Raw genomic sequence first — 18644 nt, 5'->3', positions numbered from 1 at the left:
GTTCTTTATATTTTTCGTAGAGATGGGGTTTCACTATGTTGGCCAGGCTGGTCTCGAACTCCTGACCTCAAGTGACCCACCCACCTCAGCCTCCCAAAGTTCTGGGATTCCAGGGGTGAGTCACTGCACCCAGATTCTCAGTGGTTTTAACTGAAATGACACTTAAGTCATATGGCACAGGGACCAAAATTACTATTTTTTCCCCTGCCTTGCTTCTACCAGGTCTAATCAGTAAATGGCCTTGACTATTACTAAGTCCATCATGACAGACAATTTTGAAAGGTTTTTTTTTTTTTTTTAATTGTGAAAAATCTTCTGGCCATTCCAAGTTTTGTGTTAATCCGATGTTGCAGTTTATGAATAAATGCAAAGTTAATCATCTTGTTTTTGTTTTTTCCTTTTCTTGGTGTGGTTTAATAGGTTTTGAAATAGTACACAGTTCTAGTTTTAACTGTCAGCCTTTGGGAAAAGGCTTTTTTTAATTTTAGGAAAAGCCTTTTTTTTTGTAGTACTGTGGTATATTGAAAACAGACATTAGTCTGGAAGTTAGGCATCCTGTGTTTTGGTTTTTCACTTATTTGCTAACTAGCAGAATGACTCTTGGTCTCAATTTATAAAAATTTATAAAGTAAAGGACTTGCTTTAAGGTCTATTTCCTGATCTAAAATTCCAAGATATTGGTACTTCAAGACTAATATCTTAAGCTTTGTGTCTGTTCTAACAGTGTGATTTCATGTGGTCTCTTGTTAGGTTTATGAAGATTGGGATTGTTTCAAAGTAAATGACATTCTTGAGCTATATGGCATACTGTCTGTGGATCCTGTGCTGAGTATACTGAATAATGATGAAAGGTGAGTCTGTGTGCTCTTTTTTTGGTCTCCTTTATTTTTATATAATTTCAAGTTTTCAGGAGAGTTACAGGATGGTTTTAAAGAACTCCCTTTTCCCTTTTTACCAGATGTACCAGTTGTAAACACTTGCACCCCATGTGTTTTGTCATTCATTTGTGCTCTCTATCTATGCACACATTTTTCTGAAACACTTGAAAGTATGTTGCAGAAATCAAGCCCTTTTACCCCTAACTGCTTGTCAACATTTCCTAAGAGTACTGACTTTCTCATATATAATTAGAGTACAGGTATCAAAACTAGGAAATTTGCCACAAATATACAATACACTAATCCACAATCTATACTTAATTTCACTAATTGTCTTAATCATGTTCTTTCTTACACGTCTCCCTTCTGCATCCCCCAGTCCAGGGTTCAGAATCTCGCTCATTCTCTGTTTCTACTGAGTTCATACTGTATTTCTGATTCCAGTTCAGCACCACAGGTGTCGTTCTGCTTGTTCTCCTTTCTGTATTAGTGTAACTCTCTTAAACTTGATTCCCATTTTTCACAATCTTATCATTTGCACATTTTTACAACATAGAGAAGGGAATTTCAGAATTGTTCACTCATACCTTTACAAAACATAAACCTAAATAACTAGAGTTCAATCTGAAACAGTCAGCCTTTGTCTTTCATGGTCTTGCCACTTTTTTTTTTTCCTTAAACAACAGAAATATATGTCTTCCAGTAGTTCTGGAGGCTGGGAAGTCCAAAATCAAGTTCCCAGCAGATCTGGTTTCTAGTGAGGGCCCACTTCCTGGTTTGCAGATGGCTGTCTTCTCATGTGGTAGAGAGCAGACAGCCTTGATGCTTTTGAAGAGTGTAAGCCAGTTACCAGTTACTTGTTTCCTCATGGTTAGACTCAATGTTTTGCATTTTTGGCAGGAATATTACAGAATTGATGTATCCTCAGTATGTTACAGCAGGAGGCATGCGATGTCAGTTTGTCCCTTTACTGGTGAGGTTAATTTTCATTAGTTGGTTAAGGTGGTGACTTCCAGATGTCTCTTCTGTAAAGTTACATTTCTCACTTTGTAATTGACAGGTAACTTGGAGGAAGGTACTTGGGGACATAAATATCCAGTTTCTCATTAAACTTTCACCAATTTATTTTAGCATTCATTGATGATTCTTGCTTGAATCAGTTATTTGTTGGCAATTTTCTAACGCAGTACATTTATTTATTGGCATTCTACTATAAAAGATACCTCTTCCATTTGTTTATTCAAGTAATGTATTTACCTATATTTAGTATGGACTAATAGATTCTGATTTTATTCAATGTTAATATCATTATTTTATTTCGAGACCCAAATTTTCCCAGATTTGGCTAGTGGGAGCCACTTTAAGCAGGTGCCGGGTCCTTTTTTTGAGATGATGTTATTTTTTAACATTTATTTTCTGGCATATTAAGCTGTTGCAGCTTCATCGTATGCTTTGAAGATCTGAGTCCTAGATGTGCTCGTTGGTACTGGATTAGATTTGCATCTAGGCCCTTAAAGTAGACAGAGCTAGGATACATGCAGCATATGGATACATATATACGCACCCACATTTAAATGCACACATATACACTCACATGCATGTTTTGTGTATTTCTAATGTCTGTGAAAAACCATGGGTTCATATTTCTGATTACAGTTCAGCACAGCAGGAGTCACATGTTCTAGTTGTTCTCCTTTCTATATTTATGACTTCCTTTTCTAACAAATTTGATTCCTATTATTCACAATCTGTCGTTTCCCCATTTCTACCATATACAGAAGGGAATTTCAGAATTGGTAACCCATACCACTACAAAACAGAAACCTGGTAATTAGAGTTCAATACATTTCCAGTTCATTTTTATTTTAGAATGCAGCTGTGTAGTCAGAGCTATGTTCCAGTTACTCAGGTAACTTTTCTTCCCCTTCAGTGTGATTTCATTATTTATTTTACTTAGAAAGATTCTCAGAGGTGTCATTCTCGGCTATCCCCATTCCTGCTGTCTGTTCCCACCCAGCCTCCTTAGGGAACCACAGTTTCTGGTTTATCCTTCCTGTATTTATTTTTTTACAAAAATATGAAGATACGTATACATTTTATTTCTACCTTTTTCTTCTATAAAAGATAACATGGTATATATACTCTTACACTGTTTAATTTTTTTTATTAACAACATATCTTGGAAATCTAGATCTTCCTCATTCATTTTTGTTTTGTTTTGAGATTGCCAAAAGCAAGGGCTGATGTCCCTCATCTACACCAGAGTCCTCTTGTTGAATACCGGACATTAATCATCTTAGTTTCTGTGTAGGATGAACTTAACATTTTTCACAGTTAAAAAAAAATGGTACAAAACAAAAATTTTAGACAACTTTAAATAAGCTTAACCATCCCTTAATAATAGTATATGAGATTGTTCATCTTGGCAATTTCTGATTGTGATGACTTTCCTGCTTTAGTTACTTCACTATTGATGTAGTTTAGTTTAGAGGTTGTATTAGGGGTCTCTAAAGGGTCAGAACTGATAGGATAGATGAATATATGAAGGGGAGTTTATTAGGAGAATGACTCACATGATCACAAGGTAAAATCCCACAATAGGCTGGGGAGCAAGAAAGCCAGCCTGAGTCCCAAAATCTCAAAAGTAGGGAAGCCACCAGTGCAGGCTTCAGTCGGTGGCTGAAGGCCTAAGAGCTCCTGGTGAACCACTGGTGTAGGTCCAAGAGTCCAAAAGCTGAAGAACTTGGAGTCTGATGTTTGAGGGCAGGAAGCATCCAGCATGAGAAAAAGGTGGAGGCCGGAAGACTCAGCCAGTCTGCTCTTTACATGCCTGCCTTTATGCTGGCAGCTGATTAGATGCTGCCCACCCAGACTGAGGGTGGGTCTGCCTCTCCCAGCCCGCTGACTCAATGTTAATCTCCTTTGGCAGCACCCTCACAGACACACCCAGGAACAATAATTTTCATCCTTCAATCCAGTCAGATTGACAAAGTATTAACCATCACAGAGGTTAAGAGCACAGACAGGCAGCCTGGGTTGGAGTCCTGACTTGGCCACTTACTAGCTATGTCACCTTGGGCTTGGTTTCCTCATTGTAAATAAGGGTAGATGTGAGGTTTTGGTGAATTTGTACGTGTAAGGCATTGAACGTTGTCTGTCACATGGTACGTACTATGGAAAAGGTTATTATGCTTGTATTAAAAAATACAGGAGTATGAATTTATTACTTCAGTGTCTATAGATTCTATAAAGTCAAGATCTAAAAGATTAGCCATTTGTTTCGGTCGTCTCACAAATCTATCCTCTGCAGATTTATTTAGCAAGTCTGAAAAATTCATACTTTCATTGCTTGTCTACTCAGTCTTCGAGGGATCGTGTAAGAATTAAATTTAGGAAAAACAATTAGCAAGATAAGAGATGAATGGATTCTCCACACGCTGAATAATAGATACCAGATGGCTTTTGAGAAAAAGACCCCAGTTTTTGAGATCTGCTGTCAAGTATTCGATGTCCCGGCCAATAGTTCAAGGAGTACCTGTGTTTTGAAATAGCCTTATGAGTGACATCCTACATTCCATTTATTGAAGTGCTGAATAACAAATATTATTGTTTCTGGCCAGGCATGGTGGCTCACGCCTGTAATCCCAGCACTTTGAGAGGCCAAGGCAGGCAGATCACTTGAGGTCAGGAGTTCGAGACCAGCCTGGCCAACATAGTGAAACCCTGTCTCTACTAAAAATACAAAAATTAGCCAGGCATGGTGGTGTGCACCTGTAATCTCAGCTACTCAGGAGGCTGAGGCATGAGAATCGCTTGAACCCAGGAGGCAAAGGTTGCAATGAGCTAAGATCGCATCACTGCACTCTAGCCTGGGCAACACAGTGAGACTCCATCCAAAAAAAAATAAAAATAAAAATACCGTTCTTGAAAAATTGAATAAATGCATTATTTCATGATATGTCTTAACAAGCCTGAAGTCTGTGTGATGTAACACTTTAGAATGAGAGGCCACTTTCTGTTCTTTAAGGAGATGTACAGGTGGAAATATTCTTGGCTTTAACTCTAATTTTGTTTTCCAAGATGCACATTATTCTTGCATCTGTGCAATTGATGTCTCTCTAAATTGAAACTTTATCATCTCTCCACAGGGATGCCTCTGCACTGCTGGATCCGATGGAGTGCACAGACACAGCAGAGGAGCAGAGAGTACACAGTCCTCCTGCTTCATTAGTGCCAAGAATTCATGTGATCTTAGCCCAGAAGTTGCAACACATCAACCCATTATTGCCTGCCTGCCTTAACAAAGAGGAGAGCAAAACCTGTAAGTGTAAGTGTTACAGCCTAGTCAACTATCGACTGTTAGCCTCAGTGTGTCCAGAGCTGCCTGTAACGTGCTCATAGTGGAATTGAGAGTCAGGTCTTCATTCCTCACAATAAGTGTTTTCAGTAATCTCTCTCTCGTTGCCCCATTTTTCTCTTACATTAATTCTCTTCACTGAAATGAGGACAAAAGAGTATACAAGGCTGGGTGCAGTGGCTCACGCCTGTAATCTTAGCACTTTAGGAGGCCGAGGTGGGTGGATCACCTGAGGTCAGGAGTTCGAGACTAGCCTGGCCAATATAGTGAAACCCTGGCTCTACTAAAAATACAAAATTAGCCAGGTGTGGTGGCGTGTGCCTGTAATCCCAGCTACTCGGGAGGCTGAGGCAGGAGAATCACTTGAACTGGAGGCAGAGGTTGCGGTGAGCTGAGATGGCGCCATTGCACTCCAGGCTAGGCAAAAAGAGCAAAACTTGGTCTCAAAAAAAAAAAAAAAAAAAAGGAGGATGCAAACTGCCTTATTTTTAAGATTAGCATCACTTACTGACGGATATGTTAAGCTTTACTTACTGTCTGCTGAATTGTGCTTTGCTCACGTAGTTATTTTTTACCTAAGACACTTGAGAGGAACTGGAGTGTGTGTCCTGAATCAGGTCTTCCTTTCTCCTTCAGTTGTTTCAAGTTTCATGTCCGAATTGTCTCCAGTCAGAGCAGAACTTCTTGGGTTCCTTACTCATGCCCTTCTGGGGGATAGTTTGGCTGCTGAATACCTTATATTACATCTCATCTCCACAGTGTAAGTGCTGTATCCTGGTGGGAATTAGGGGAGTTTGGTGTGTGTGGAAGTGGAAGAGCGGGAAGATTGCTGGTGTCATTTGTGTGTTTTCCTTATTGGGCTTCATCACATGGTTTTTATCTGTTCAGTGTTAACTGTTATACCAAATCACAGACAAATTCCTTTTCTCACAGTTTCACATTTAGCATTTTGATTATGTCCCCTTAAATTTTAGAGCCAAAATCAGATAAAGCAGTGGTCCCCAACCTTTTAGGCACCAAGGACCCATTTCATGGAAGACCATTTTTCCATGGACCGGAGTGGGAATGGTTTCAGTATGAAACCGTTCCACCTCAGAACATCAGGCATTAGTTAGATTCTCATAGGGAACACACAAATGTGCAGTTCACAATAGGGTTCGCGCTCCTGTGAGAGTCTGATGCCACTGCTGATCTGACAGGAGGCGGAACTCAGGCGGTAATGCCCACTCATCCACCCCTCACCTCCTATGTTGTGGCCTGGTTCCTAACAGGCCATGAACCAGTACTGGTCCACGGCCTGGGCGTTGGGGACCCCTGAGATAAAGGACCTGGCTGATGAGTAAAATGAGCTGTTTTATCCCTTTTGCATTCTGAACGCTCTGTTTATACATCCCAAGGCGCCCACGTCATGTGCACGTTTAACGTGGACATCGACACTAGCACCGCATCCCTTGACTCCACTGTATTTCTTTGTTTCTCATTTTAAAACTAGTGTGGGCCTTTGACAAGTTCCAAGAACATAAGGAGGAAAATGCACATCATCTGTAATTTCACCACTTAGAACCTCCGTTAACCTTTAGGTACATGTTCATTGGTTTTTGTTTACATATGTATACATCCTTGCATAGGTCTTAGTTACACTCTAAGCACAGATGCATGTCTTGTTTTCAGCAGTTGATATATATTAAACATTTTCCCATCATAATGCTTCATGAACTTTGTAGTGGCTGCAAAGTATTTCACTATGCAGTTGTACCATACTGTAACCATTTCCCTAAATGTTAGCTTTTCCTAGCTTTTCTCTATTATAAAGTTGCAGGAAACATCTTTGTGCTGTAAATCTTATCTTTTCTCAAATCAGTCTGTGACAGTAGTACATAATGGTTGAGAGCACAGGCTCTGGAACCAAACTACCCGGATTCATATCCCAGCTCTGTCAGCTTCCGTTTAGATGAACATGTTGCTTATTATCATCTCTGTGCCTCGGATTTCTCATCTGTGAAGCAAAGACAACAGCACCTACCGCTGAATGGTTAGGGGTTAAATGAGGAAGCATTTACATACTCAGAACGGTCTTTGGCACGTGACCAGCAGCACTTACGTACAAATATTGGCTATTACTTTTATTGCTGTTATTCTGATAAAATAACTGGTCAGAATATTCTGGTTTATTTTTAATGACAATATTAAGCTAATTTTTCTATTCTTCGCTATTTGATAGAAATCAGGAAGTCACTTCAGCATCTTATTGATTGATTTCTTTCTTTTCTAGATATACAAGAAGAGATGTCCTTCCACTAGGAAAATTTACAGTTAACTTGAGTGGTTGCCCACGGAATAGTACCTTCACGGAACACTTGTATCGAATTATTCAACATCTTGTTCCAGCAGTAAGATGAATATAAATATGTATTATAAACCTAAGCACACTTAAAAAATCCATCTAACTGTCTTTCATTCACTTCAAATATTTAACTTAGAGATTTTAATAGATCTTATTTAAGGGGAAACAAAGCCTGCCAAATTACATAATTTAAAATGTACGTTCCCCTAAACGTTTCACTTTTTTTTGTCTTTTTGCCTAAGCACAAATTTCTGTAAGTCTAACAAAACAATTGTAGTAACTCCCTTAAAATTACACTCTGTTGATACCAATTTGTCCAATTTGGTATCCTTTTTGTACACTAAAGTCTTAAATCTAAATAAACTCTAAATTGTAGGAGCATAATTCTTTTAGTTGAGGTAATAAAGTTCTTTATCTCCATTGCCTCAATTTTAATTCCTGTTTGGAAAGTTGAGCTCACTTTATTTGCCAGGGTATCTGGAATGCAGTATTTGCGTGGTGGTAGGATCTTGGGAACAGGGGAATTGCTTCTGATTAGTTGTGTGACTGAAAATACTGATCACTTCTTTGGAAATTGAAGAGGGTGCACTAGATCCTTATTGAACCGAATGTATTCAGTGTCTCAGTGCTAACACTCGTCCAGGCCCTCAAGAAGCAGAAGTGGACTGGAATATACCAGCAGTTCTCAGTCTCCTTAGACTCACTTTACACTCTGAAAAATGTGTTCATACTCAAAGAGCTGTTTTTCATGTTATGATTATATTTATCATTAATTTACCAAACTAGAAGATAAAGTAAATACACCTATTAAAAATAAAAAATTACATATAAATATTTTTATAAAAACAACTTTTCCCAAGCCAAAAATGATTAGTGATAAAGGTGACATTGTTTTACATTCTTGCAAATCTCTTCAATGTCTGGATTAATAGGAGACAATGGATGCTTGTATCTGCTTCTGCCTTCAGTCTATTGTAGTCTCAGGTTTTGGTTGAAGTATATGAAGGAAAGCTGGCCTCACACAGATGGAAAAGTAGTTGGTAAAGGAAGGATGGTTTCGATAGCCTTTGCAGATAACCGGGTGGTGGTCTTTGATACTAGACCAAAACTGTCCACATGAGATTTTCTTAAAGATAGTTAAGTGTGGAATCTGAAATCCTATTCGTAAACTTTCCATAGTCTGCTATGGTAAAATTCATTAGTCTCGCACATTGAAAGGATCTTTTATCCATGCATGAGTTTGACCTGATTGACCCTGTAAAAGGGTTTAAGCAATTCCCTGGGGGTTCTCGGGACCACATTTTGAGAATTATTGAAACAGATCCTTTGCCCTCACAGAGTTTAGGTAGAAGACCAACAAATAAATTAATACATGGTAGGTCATTTAAGCACCCCTAAGCTCCTCGTTTTCTTAGAATCACTGAGGTAATACACAAAACTCCTCTAAATTTTCGCAATATATCTTACCTCTTCCTTGACAGCCTTCCCCCACCATACCCTCTTCTCCATCCCTGCCACATTGTTTCAGGCTGGAGGGATGGAAGAATGGATTGATGTATAAGGCAGAGCACAGAGGGTGTTGGGAATGGTGGCTCAAGAGCTGGAGGAGGAGCATAGATGGTTCGCTTACTCGTTAAACACTGAGTGAGAAGGTGCTCGCGTCCTGGAGGCACCTCCTGAGAGCTGCAAGTCCATCCACAGCTCAGTGTGCTCTGCTCCTTGATTTTTCTCTGAAAAGTTTGTTCAAAAATGTCTAAGATAAATGAATACAATTTTAACTCAAAGAATATAGAGGAAAATTAAGCTTTTCTCTCCCTGTCTTGAAGAGTAAAATTAACATTTTCTTTTTGCTAGCTAGCTTGTGTTAGGTGAAAGAAGTTAGGTTTTGGGGTATTTAATATTTGTATGTCAGTTATCTACCATTTGTTTCATTGGTTAAATTAAAATTGATTTTCAAGAATATTGAACAAGACATTTGAGAATAAAGTAGCTCATAAAATGGATGAAATTCAAATGTAAGATCTAGATACTATTTTTGCTTCTAGAGTTCAAGAAACCATATCACTACTCCCTTAGAAATTTATAAGATCACTTTTTCCATATGAAACACAATGTTTAATTCCAAGTACATATTTACTTAAAACAGGGAAACTTAAATTCTTGTTCACTAAAAAATTTCTCTTTGCAGTCTTTTCGTCTACAGATGACTATAGAGAACATGAACCATTTGAAATTCATTCCCCACAAAGACTACACAGCCAATCGCTTGGTCAGTGGGCTCCTCCAGCTGCCCAGCAATACTTCCCTTGTAATCGATGAGACTCTCCTGGAACAGGGGCAGCTGGATACCCCAGGTACGTACATAGATGTTTCTCTTCCATTTCTGACTTCCTTCGCACTAAAGCCAGATCTAGGAATAACTTTTAGAAGAGGATCTATGGACAAATTCACATTTAACAACGTAAGATAAAGGCTTGGCATATGAATTTGATTAAAGCATATGTTATAAACTAATTATATACACCAACTATGTTTTGCCATAGTATTCTGAAAGTAGTACAATGGAACAGATATATATCTTACATAATATAATATATATCATATAATATATAATGTCTCATTTAATATATATCATATTATATATTTTATATATTATATATAATGGAGCAATAATATAAAGGGTAGTATTAATATAATGGAGCAGTAATATAAAGGGTAGTATTAGATGTTGAGGGTCATAAGGGTTCTTTGGTGAAAAGTTTTATTGTGTCAGCAAATGGCTGGAGCAGTCTTCATGGGCCTACAGTGTTGGGTTCTTTTGCGTAGTTGTATATAACCTAAAATTTTTTTTTCAGTGAGTGTAAGGAATGGTAGAGACAGGGTCTCGCTATGTTGCCCAGCTGATCTTGAATTCCTGGGCTCAAGTGATCCTCCTGCCTTGGCCTCCCACAGTGCTGGGATTACAGGTGTGAGCCACTGCACCTGCCCCAAATAGCTTTTTAAAAAGCTGAAATGGGAGGAAGCTTTGCCTTTAGTCATCTAATACCTCAAAAGGGAAGTGTAGAAAAGATCTAATAGAATTTTTTTTTTGTTTTGAGACGGAGTCTTGCTCTGTCGCCCAGGCTGGAGTGCAGTGGCCAATCTTGGCTCACTGCAGCCTCCAACTCCCGGGTTCACACCATTCTCCTGCCTCAGCCTCCCGAGTAGCTGGGACTACAGGCACCCGCCACCACGCCTGGCTAATTATTTTTTAACCTCCCGTTGTAAAGTTTGTAAATGGTTTTCAGAGAATGTCTGAGAAATAATAGATCAAATGGTTTGCACTAACCTCAGTTGCGGAATATATTATAAAATCACAAGAAAGCAGATTGTTTACCAGTGCTCAAATGAAGACAATTAAGAATACACTGCTGGCGATCAGCTCAAGAGGTAAAGGTAGAAGAAAAAATGAGGTAGACTGGGCATGTTTAAGGCAAAGGGGAATATAAAATCTGTAAAATTCACTAGGCTGATCTATGTATGAAGGTAGTTTTAGTGTTTCCTTGGTTTCGCCCTGTAAATACACCACTTAGAAATAATCATACTTGGGAACTATTTTATGTCTAGGTGCATACCAGATGCTAGGTATTAGATTTGCGGGGGTATCCCCTGCCCCAAGAAAGTTCTACCTTGACCAAGACTGTTGTAAGCCTACACACTTAGTGACGTTTAGCTTAGTAAACTGGACAGCGCCTCATACCCTTTATTAAAAGTGGTAGAAACTTCATGGCTCATCATCGGTGTCAGCAAAACTGATGTGTTTAGATGATTAAAGTCAAATGACTGAAAGTGTTTTCCTGCCTTCGTAGGTGTTCATAATGTGACAGCCCTGAGCAACCTCATAACGTGGCAGAAGGTGGATTATGACTTCAGCTACCATCAGATGGAATTCCCCTGCAATATTAACGTTTTCATTACTTCGGAGGGGAGGTCACTCCTCCCGGTATGATGAGTCATTTTTAAATGGAGGGAGGTTGACATTGGAAAAATATCTACATTTTTGCTGTTTCTTGGTACCGCTTATTAATAAGTTACATTTGTTGTAAAAAAAAAAAAAAACTGTGACTGCTGATCATTAAGGGAATTGAGTATTTTGCACTGCCATGGATGAAAACCTTACATCTACCAAGCTCAGGTATCAGCAAGTCATGAGACCAGCAAGGCTGTTGGCAGCAGAAACACCCACATCTGAGCATAGTGAGATTGCCTGATTTTAACATCCAGACTTCTGTTCTTGCTACCTTTGACCCATTGTTTTCTGCTAATCTTATGTGAAAAATATTTTAGAGTTCCTTTTAAAATGTCCTTGGTCACTTGGTAGTTATTTTCATGCTTTGTGGTGAAATGCTCTGGTATGTCTTCAGAGTGGCTGGTAAAGAGAGCTTTTAATTCTGTGGATGATGGGAAATGCTCCCATTTTAATAATAGTATTCACCTGCGATTGATGAGAAACCGCCTTTGACTAAGAATGAAATGGCTCAAGGATATGTTTTCTGTGTGCAAGTATTGATAGACCTTTTTAATTAGCTGCTTTTTAGAGGTTGGCTACATTTTTGTGTGCTTACTGATACCATTGAGGAAACATAAGTAACCAAGAAAAAGCTTTCATAATTATTTCTGAGGTAGTTATAAAGCATGTAAATTAATATTAAAAATAGATGCTCACTGGCTGCGGTGGCTCACGCCTGTAATCCTAGCACTTTGGGAGGCCAAGGCAGGTGGATTGCGTGAGCCCAGAACTTTGAGGCCAGCCTGGACAACAGGACGAAACTTGTCTCTACAAAAAATCCAAAATTAGTCAGGCATGGTGGCGTGCACCTGTGTTCCCACTACTAAGGAGGCTGAGGTGGGAGGATCACTTGAGCCTGGGAGGCAGGTTGCAGTGAGCTGCAATCACACCACTGCACTCCAGCCTGGGTGACAGGACAAAACCCTGTCTCACACACAGAAAAAAAAACATTATTCCCTCCCCCTAAATAATAAGTGGAATTTTTTAATTCCTATAGGGGCTGACAGAGATGATGCATCTTTCTTTAAAAATGTAGATTAATTTAGGAACTCAGAAAATACAGTGTACTCCTTCTCTTTTCAGGCAGACTGCCAGATTCACTTACAGCCCCAGCTAATTCCACCAAACATGGAGGAGTACATGAACAGCCTTCTCTCAGCGGTGCTGCCTTCCGTGCTGAACAAATTCCGCATTTATCTAACCCTTTTGAGATTCTTGGAATATAGCATATCTGATGAAATAACCAAGGTATGTCTAGGTTAAAATAAAGGATTTCCCTGTGTTGAATTGCAGTATGTAACCAATTTACATTTACCATAATGACTGATAAGGTAATTTTGCTATTTGTTTTCTGTCATGTCTTTTTTTATTCCTCTGTTACTCCATTATTGTCTTTTTGTTTGAAATAGGTATTTTCCAGTGTCCCATTTTAATCCCTTGAAGTTTCTTAAAGTTATTTTCTTAGTAGTTGTCTTCGGGGGATAAACTTAACATGTTAGTATAATCATCTATTAGGGATTAATGCCAGTTTGTTTAGTTATTTTTAATTTAAAAAAAATTTGTGTGGCTAATGCCATTTTAATTATATTATACAAAGACTTTGCCCCTTTATAATTCCATTCCTTCTCCTCTCCCTTGTGCTGCTGTCATACAATTACCTCTCAGTACATTGTATGTCCATCAACACATTTAGAATTACTGCTTTTGCAGTTGTCTTTTAGAGAAAAAAGTTAGAAATGGAAAAGACTTCTGTACTATTTTTTCTATTTGCCTATGCAATCACTTTTACCAGCACCCTTTATTTCCTCATGTGGGTTCATGTTACTGTCTAGTGTCTTTTCATTTCAGCCTGAAGAACTGTCTTTAGTGTTTCTTGCATGGCAGGTCTACTTGTGCAAATTCTTTTTTTTTTTTGAGACAGGGTCTCGCTGTGTCATCCAGGCTAGAGTGCAGTGTTGTGATCATGGCTCACTGCAGCCTCAACCTCCCCAGGCTCAAGCGATCCTCCCACTTCAGCCTCCTGAGTAGTTGGGACCACAGGCATGTGCCACTGTGCCCAGCTAATTCTGTTTTTTGGGTTTTTTTGTTTGTGTGTGTGTGTGTGTGTGTGTGTGTTTGCAGATAGGGGATCTCTTTATGTTGCCCAGGCTAGTCTCAAACTCCTGGGTTCAAGTGATCCTCTCTCCTTAGCCTCCCAAAATTCTGGAATTAGAGGTGTGAGCTACCTCGCCCAGCCCTCTTTTAAGTTTTTGTTTATCTGGGAATGTCTTAATTTCTCCTTAAGGCTAGTTTTGCTGGATGTAGAATTCTTGGTTTATAGTCTTTGTCTCATCATTTCGAATATGTCCTCCCACCACTTTCTGGCCTCTGGTTTCTACTGAGAAGCCAATTAGTTTCTGATAAGGATCCTTTGTACGCACTGAGTCATTTTTCTGTCACTGCTTTCAAGATTTTGTGGCTTTTGACAGTTTTGACTATGATGTGTCTATGTGTGGATCTCTGAGTTTATCCTACATGGAGTTTGTTGAGCTTCTTGGAGGTGCAGAATAATTCATATTTTGGGGAAGTTTTCAACAAGTTTGGGAAGGTTTTGGCCATGTTTCTTTCTGCCTCATTTCTCTCTGCTCTCCTTCTGACACTCCCACTGTGTATCTGATGGTGCATTTAATGGTATCCCACAGATCTTCAAGGCTCTGTTCATTTTCCCTCATTCTTCTTTTTTTGTTCTGTTTCTTAGACTAATCTCAGTGAACTTATCTTCAAATTCAGTGATTTTCTTCTGCCTGATCAAATCTGAGCACCTCTAGAGAATTTTTACTATATTTTTCAACTCCAGAATTTTTATTTCCTTCTTCTAAAAAATTATTTCTCTCTTTTTATTGATACTCTCTATTTGGTGATTCTCATATTTTCCTGAAGTTCTTTTTATGTGGTTTCCTTTATTTCTTTGAATGTTTAAAATAGCCAATTTAGTGTCTTTTTGTCTAATGTTTGAGTTTCCTCTGGGACAGTTTTCTACTGACTCCCTTATCCCCAAAGTGTGAGCCATACCTTCTGGTTTCTTTGTACTTTTTTGTTGAAAACCAGACATTTTATTTGGTCAGTGGGGTCTCACTGTATCACCCAGGCTGGAATAGTAAGTAGCACAGCCACAGCTCACTGCAGCCTTAAACTGCTGGGCTCAAGTGATCCTCTTGCCTCAGTAGCTGGGACCATAGGTGTGCACCACCATGCCCAACTAAAGTTTTGTTTTTTTGTTTTTTCTTTTCTTTTCTTTTTTCTTTCTTTTTTTTTTTTTTTTTGTAGTGATGAGGTCTTGCTTTATTGCCTAGGCTGGTCAACTCCTGGCTTCAAGTAGTCCTCCCACCTTGGCCTCCCAATGTGTTGGGATTACAGGTGTAAGCCACCACATCTAGCCACAACCAGACATTTTAAATTATATAATATGGCAACTCTGCTTTGGAAGTTACTCTGGAAATTAAACCTCCCTAGGGTTTATTGTTGTTGCTGTTTGTTACCGTTGGTAGGTTGTTTAGTAACTTTTTTGACTAATTCTATAAAGTCTGTATCTTTGTCACATGTGGGCACTGAAGTCTCTGCTCTGTTAGTTTTGTGGTTAATGATTGGAAAGAAATTTCCTTAAATGCTGGGAAGTAGTCTCCCAGTCTAAGGGTGAATAATAATCATAAATAAAAATAAAAGTTGGGGCAAGCCTTCAATTCAACACTTAGCCGTACAATTTACAAGCCTTAGCCTTCATTTCCTGCTCGCACAGAGCCTCCAGGTGATGCAGAGGTGGGAGTTAAGGTCTCTGAGCATGTCTGCAGCCTTCTGAGTTCCTAGGAGTTACATACTTAAGGTTTTCAGAGCCCTCTACAGACATGTCATTTCCCAGCTAGCTTTTCCGTTTAAGGGTTTGGGTTAGTCTGTTTGCCGCAGCTGTTACCCAGTGTCTCAGGTAGCTAAGGTGATTGGTAATTTCTTCCGATTGTTTTTGATAAATGCCCTGGGGAAAGAGGTGGTTCATAGTAGACAGGCTTCCAGTCAGGTTAAATAAAGACAACCTTGCAAATGGGTCCTTCCAGGGAGCCACCAGACAGGTGGTCAGATGACAGTTCTCCGGGAATGGCACTTGGAAGGAGCCCTAGCCCTGTTCTCTCTCCAGTGGCTGCCAGGCTGTTGATTTTTGAAACTACTAATTATCGCCTGGAGGGGAAGGGGTTGGAATTTAGGAGTAGGACATGTTAAAATGCTGCAAGGCTCAACATTCTTACCAATAATCACCTGGTTTTCTTGCATAAATGCTCTCTGGATTGCTGCAAGTATGGTTTTATTTCTAGTTTTTAAAAAGCTGATTTTGATCACTGTTAACAGTAGAGACAGTTTTCTGCGGTCCCTTCTCTGCCATTTTCACTAACATCACTCTTCCTTTGTGGAAAAGCATTGTTTCCTATGCCAGTTGCTGATTTATATGTTTGCTTGACCTTAAATGAATCTGAGTTTCATTATTTTATTTTCCTCAGCAGCATTATGTATGTATATGCTTTGGTACTTTCACCCATATTGCCTCCTTTGTCTAAGAGGCTGACATCCACCTTACTACCTCAGTCAAGGAACCATGTTAATTTTCTTTTCCTTACAAAAATGCACATCATTTACATTTACTCTTTTGATAAAGGCAGTTGAAGATGACTTTGTGGAAATGCGGAAGAACGACCCTCAGAGCATCACTGCTGATGATCTTCACCAGCTGCTCGTGGTGGCTCGGTAAGTGGCGCATGCCCATTATTGCTGTTTCGGTAAGCTTGTGTATATGTCTTCTGAGTTATTCAGCAGTAACTGAGGCAGACTTCTAAAAACGGAAATGAACTTTTCCTTTTAAAAACGCTGTATGAAAGGGCTCATTGAGGGGGAATCGAGTTTGGCTGGTGATCTCTTCAGTGGAACAGGCATGCTGCTTGTTCTCTAAGCTTCAAAGAGTGAGCCACTTTCCAATTCTGACTCTTCAACGATTTCTTTTTAGAAGCCTAACTTGGCTGTTGACTTGTGTGTAACTACCATACGGTCTTGTCTCCTAACGTGCTCTGTGTTTTCACAAAGTATTCCTAGGTCTTAAAAAAAATTTAAAACTTACTATCCCAGCTCTAGACTTAAATTTGTTTCTGTGTTTCAAACCAGGTGTCTGTCTCTCAGTGCTGGTCAGACAACACTGTCAAGAGAACGATGGCTGAGAGCAAAGCAGCTAGAGTCTTTAAGAAGAACGAGGCTTCAGCAGCAAAAATGTGTGAATGGAAATGAACTTTAAAGATGTAATACCTATGAAGAGTAATGGGCAAATTGTAGCCACATAATTGTAAAATTCAGATATTCATTTATACCACATTGTTTTATAGGTAATTTCTATCACAAACCAGTGACATTTCCTGAAATCAAGCCTGGTAACACCTGATGTTTATATGATATTCAGTAAGGACTTTTACCTTACTGATTTCATGGAGCTTTTGAAGTTTGTTTTATAATTATATAAATTAGTAATGATGTAAAAAAAAGTATTTGATATTAAAAGTTTAATATTGATAATGTTGCTGATTGTACCATTTCCTTAGCTTCAGCTGAGTCATAGGCCAGACTGTTGAAATGCTGAAATGAAGAAGGTTGTTGCAGTTTCAAAGTCAGAGGAATCGTGCTTCGGATTTCTTATGTTTTCTAGTTCTCTGTTTTTCCAGTTCACAGTGGGTTGGGGTGCATTCAGTAGTCCATCTTTGGGGAACGGAGGCGTACTTGCCATTGATTCACATGACTACATGAAATTCTGTACTGTCATTTCCCAGATGTTTGGCCACAGAAACTTTTTCCCACTTAACATTTGTTAACAGCCTGCAAAACTAAACTTGTACATGGCAGTGGTTCCCAGACTTTTGTATTTTATGGACCGGTAGTAATATTTCCAAAAATCTGGGGTACTATAAGGTTGCCAATTTACCTTGCCAAGTAATCCGAATAAATCACTGTATTATCACCATTTTTTTCATAAAAGGACAATCTATCTCTGAATAAGAGGAGTCCTTTAAACGGAATGAATGTGGCTTTTGGGGGCAAAAGAAACCAAGACACTACATTGTCTTTATTTTCTCCTATCCCAGTGCATTTGAGAACCATGCATAAGGGAATGCTGTGCTACAAAGCTGTGCCCAAATATGAAAACAAACAAAATAGTAAACTTAAAAAGCAATACCCCCTTTAGAAAGTTTTTATTTTCTTAAATGTCACTGAGTTGCTTTGATTCGATTGGATTTTTGGCATTTTATATGGGATCATCAGTTGGTTCCAAGTATGTTAGATCAGCTAACATCTGCTACTCCAGTAACAGCCTCGTACAACTGCAGGTAGGTTTTCTCCAGACCAATTAGTTTTAATAGAGCAAACTAACAGACTGTAGTAGCATGGTTATGGCAACCAGAATCTTCAGAAAGGTTAGGACATTACTTTTTAAGCTGTCAGTGGTATCAAATAACTAACTTACCTAGTTGGAGGCAGATAAAGGATCCCTTACGTTTTTTCCTATAAGGCCTAAATTGAAATTGTTAACCAAGGAAACAGGGTCAGCCTTGAAAAATCGAGGAATTCATTGTACCTAATAACTGAAGTAAAAATTACTAGTTGTTCAACTTTTCCTAAACTCAAATCTATTTTTATAAACAAATGTAAATAATGTTTATATTAGAGTTGAACTGGTTTTCATTTTTATAACTGGTAGACTAGACCTTCCTTAAACTTTTAGAAATAAAACGAAGGCTTCACTGGATTTGTGAGGATAAAATACATTTTCTTTAATTGTCCTAGAGCAAAGTACATTAGTCACCATGTGTTTTTTGTGCCAATGTAAATTGTAATTTACCAAAGAAAAATACATACATTGCTTGGTCTTGCAGAAAAGTTCCCTTGAAAGAACCTTTCCAATAAATAAAACGTCCCAAATTAGCAGTACCTTGGGCTGTTTTTCATGAGTAAGCAGAT

The 18644-nt window shown here is 38.8% G+C and overlaps 1 protein-coding gene across 4 annotated transcripts in view; it reads left to right on the top strand.

Annotated features, from left to right (window-relative positions):
* MCMBP (minichromosome maintenance complex binding protein) overlaps nt 1-18614 on the top strand; it is a 44094-nt gene extending 25480 nt beyond the window's left edge. Inside the window, exons 8-16 of one of the 4 annotated variants that reach the window (XM_508075.8) lie at nt 751-851; nt 5027-5199; nt 5872-5995; nt 7508-7625; nt 9768-9933; nt 11428-11561; nt 12711-12875; nt 16306-16394; nt 16806-18614. In XM_508075.8, the coding sequence (XP_508075.4) occupies nt 751-851; nt 5027-5199; nt 5872-5995; nt 7508-7625; nt 9768-9933; nt 11428-11561; nt 12711-12875; nt 16306-16394; nt 16806-16932 (1197 nt within the window). In that variant the 3' untranslated portion in view covers nt 16933-18614. Of the gene's footprint in view, nt 1-750; nt 852-5026; nt 5206-5871; nt 5996-7507; nt 7626-9767; nt 9934-11427; nt 11562-12710; nt 12876-16305; nt 16395-16805 lie in introns of all 4 variants that reach the window. The other 3 variants (XM_016919495.3, XM_063782185.1, XM_016919496.3) reach the window with 3 other exon arrangements.
* Nucleotides 18615-18644: the final 30 nt, after the last annotated feature.

Source organism: Pan troglodytes, chromosome 8, assembly GCF_028858775.2.
Source record: "Pan troglodytes isolate AG18354 chromosome 8, NHGRI_mPanTro3-v2.0_pri, whole genome shotgun sequence".
Lineage (NCBI taxonomy): Eukaryota > Metazoa > Chordata > Mammalia > Primates > Hominidae > Pan > Pan troglodytes.
This window is presented reverse-complemented; position numbering and strand designations above follow the sequence as displayed.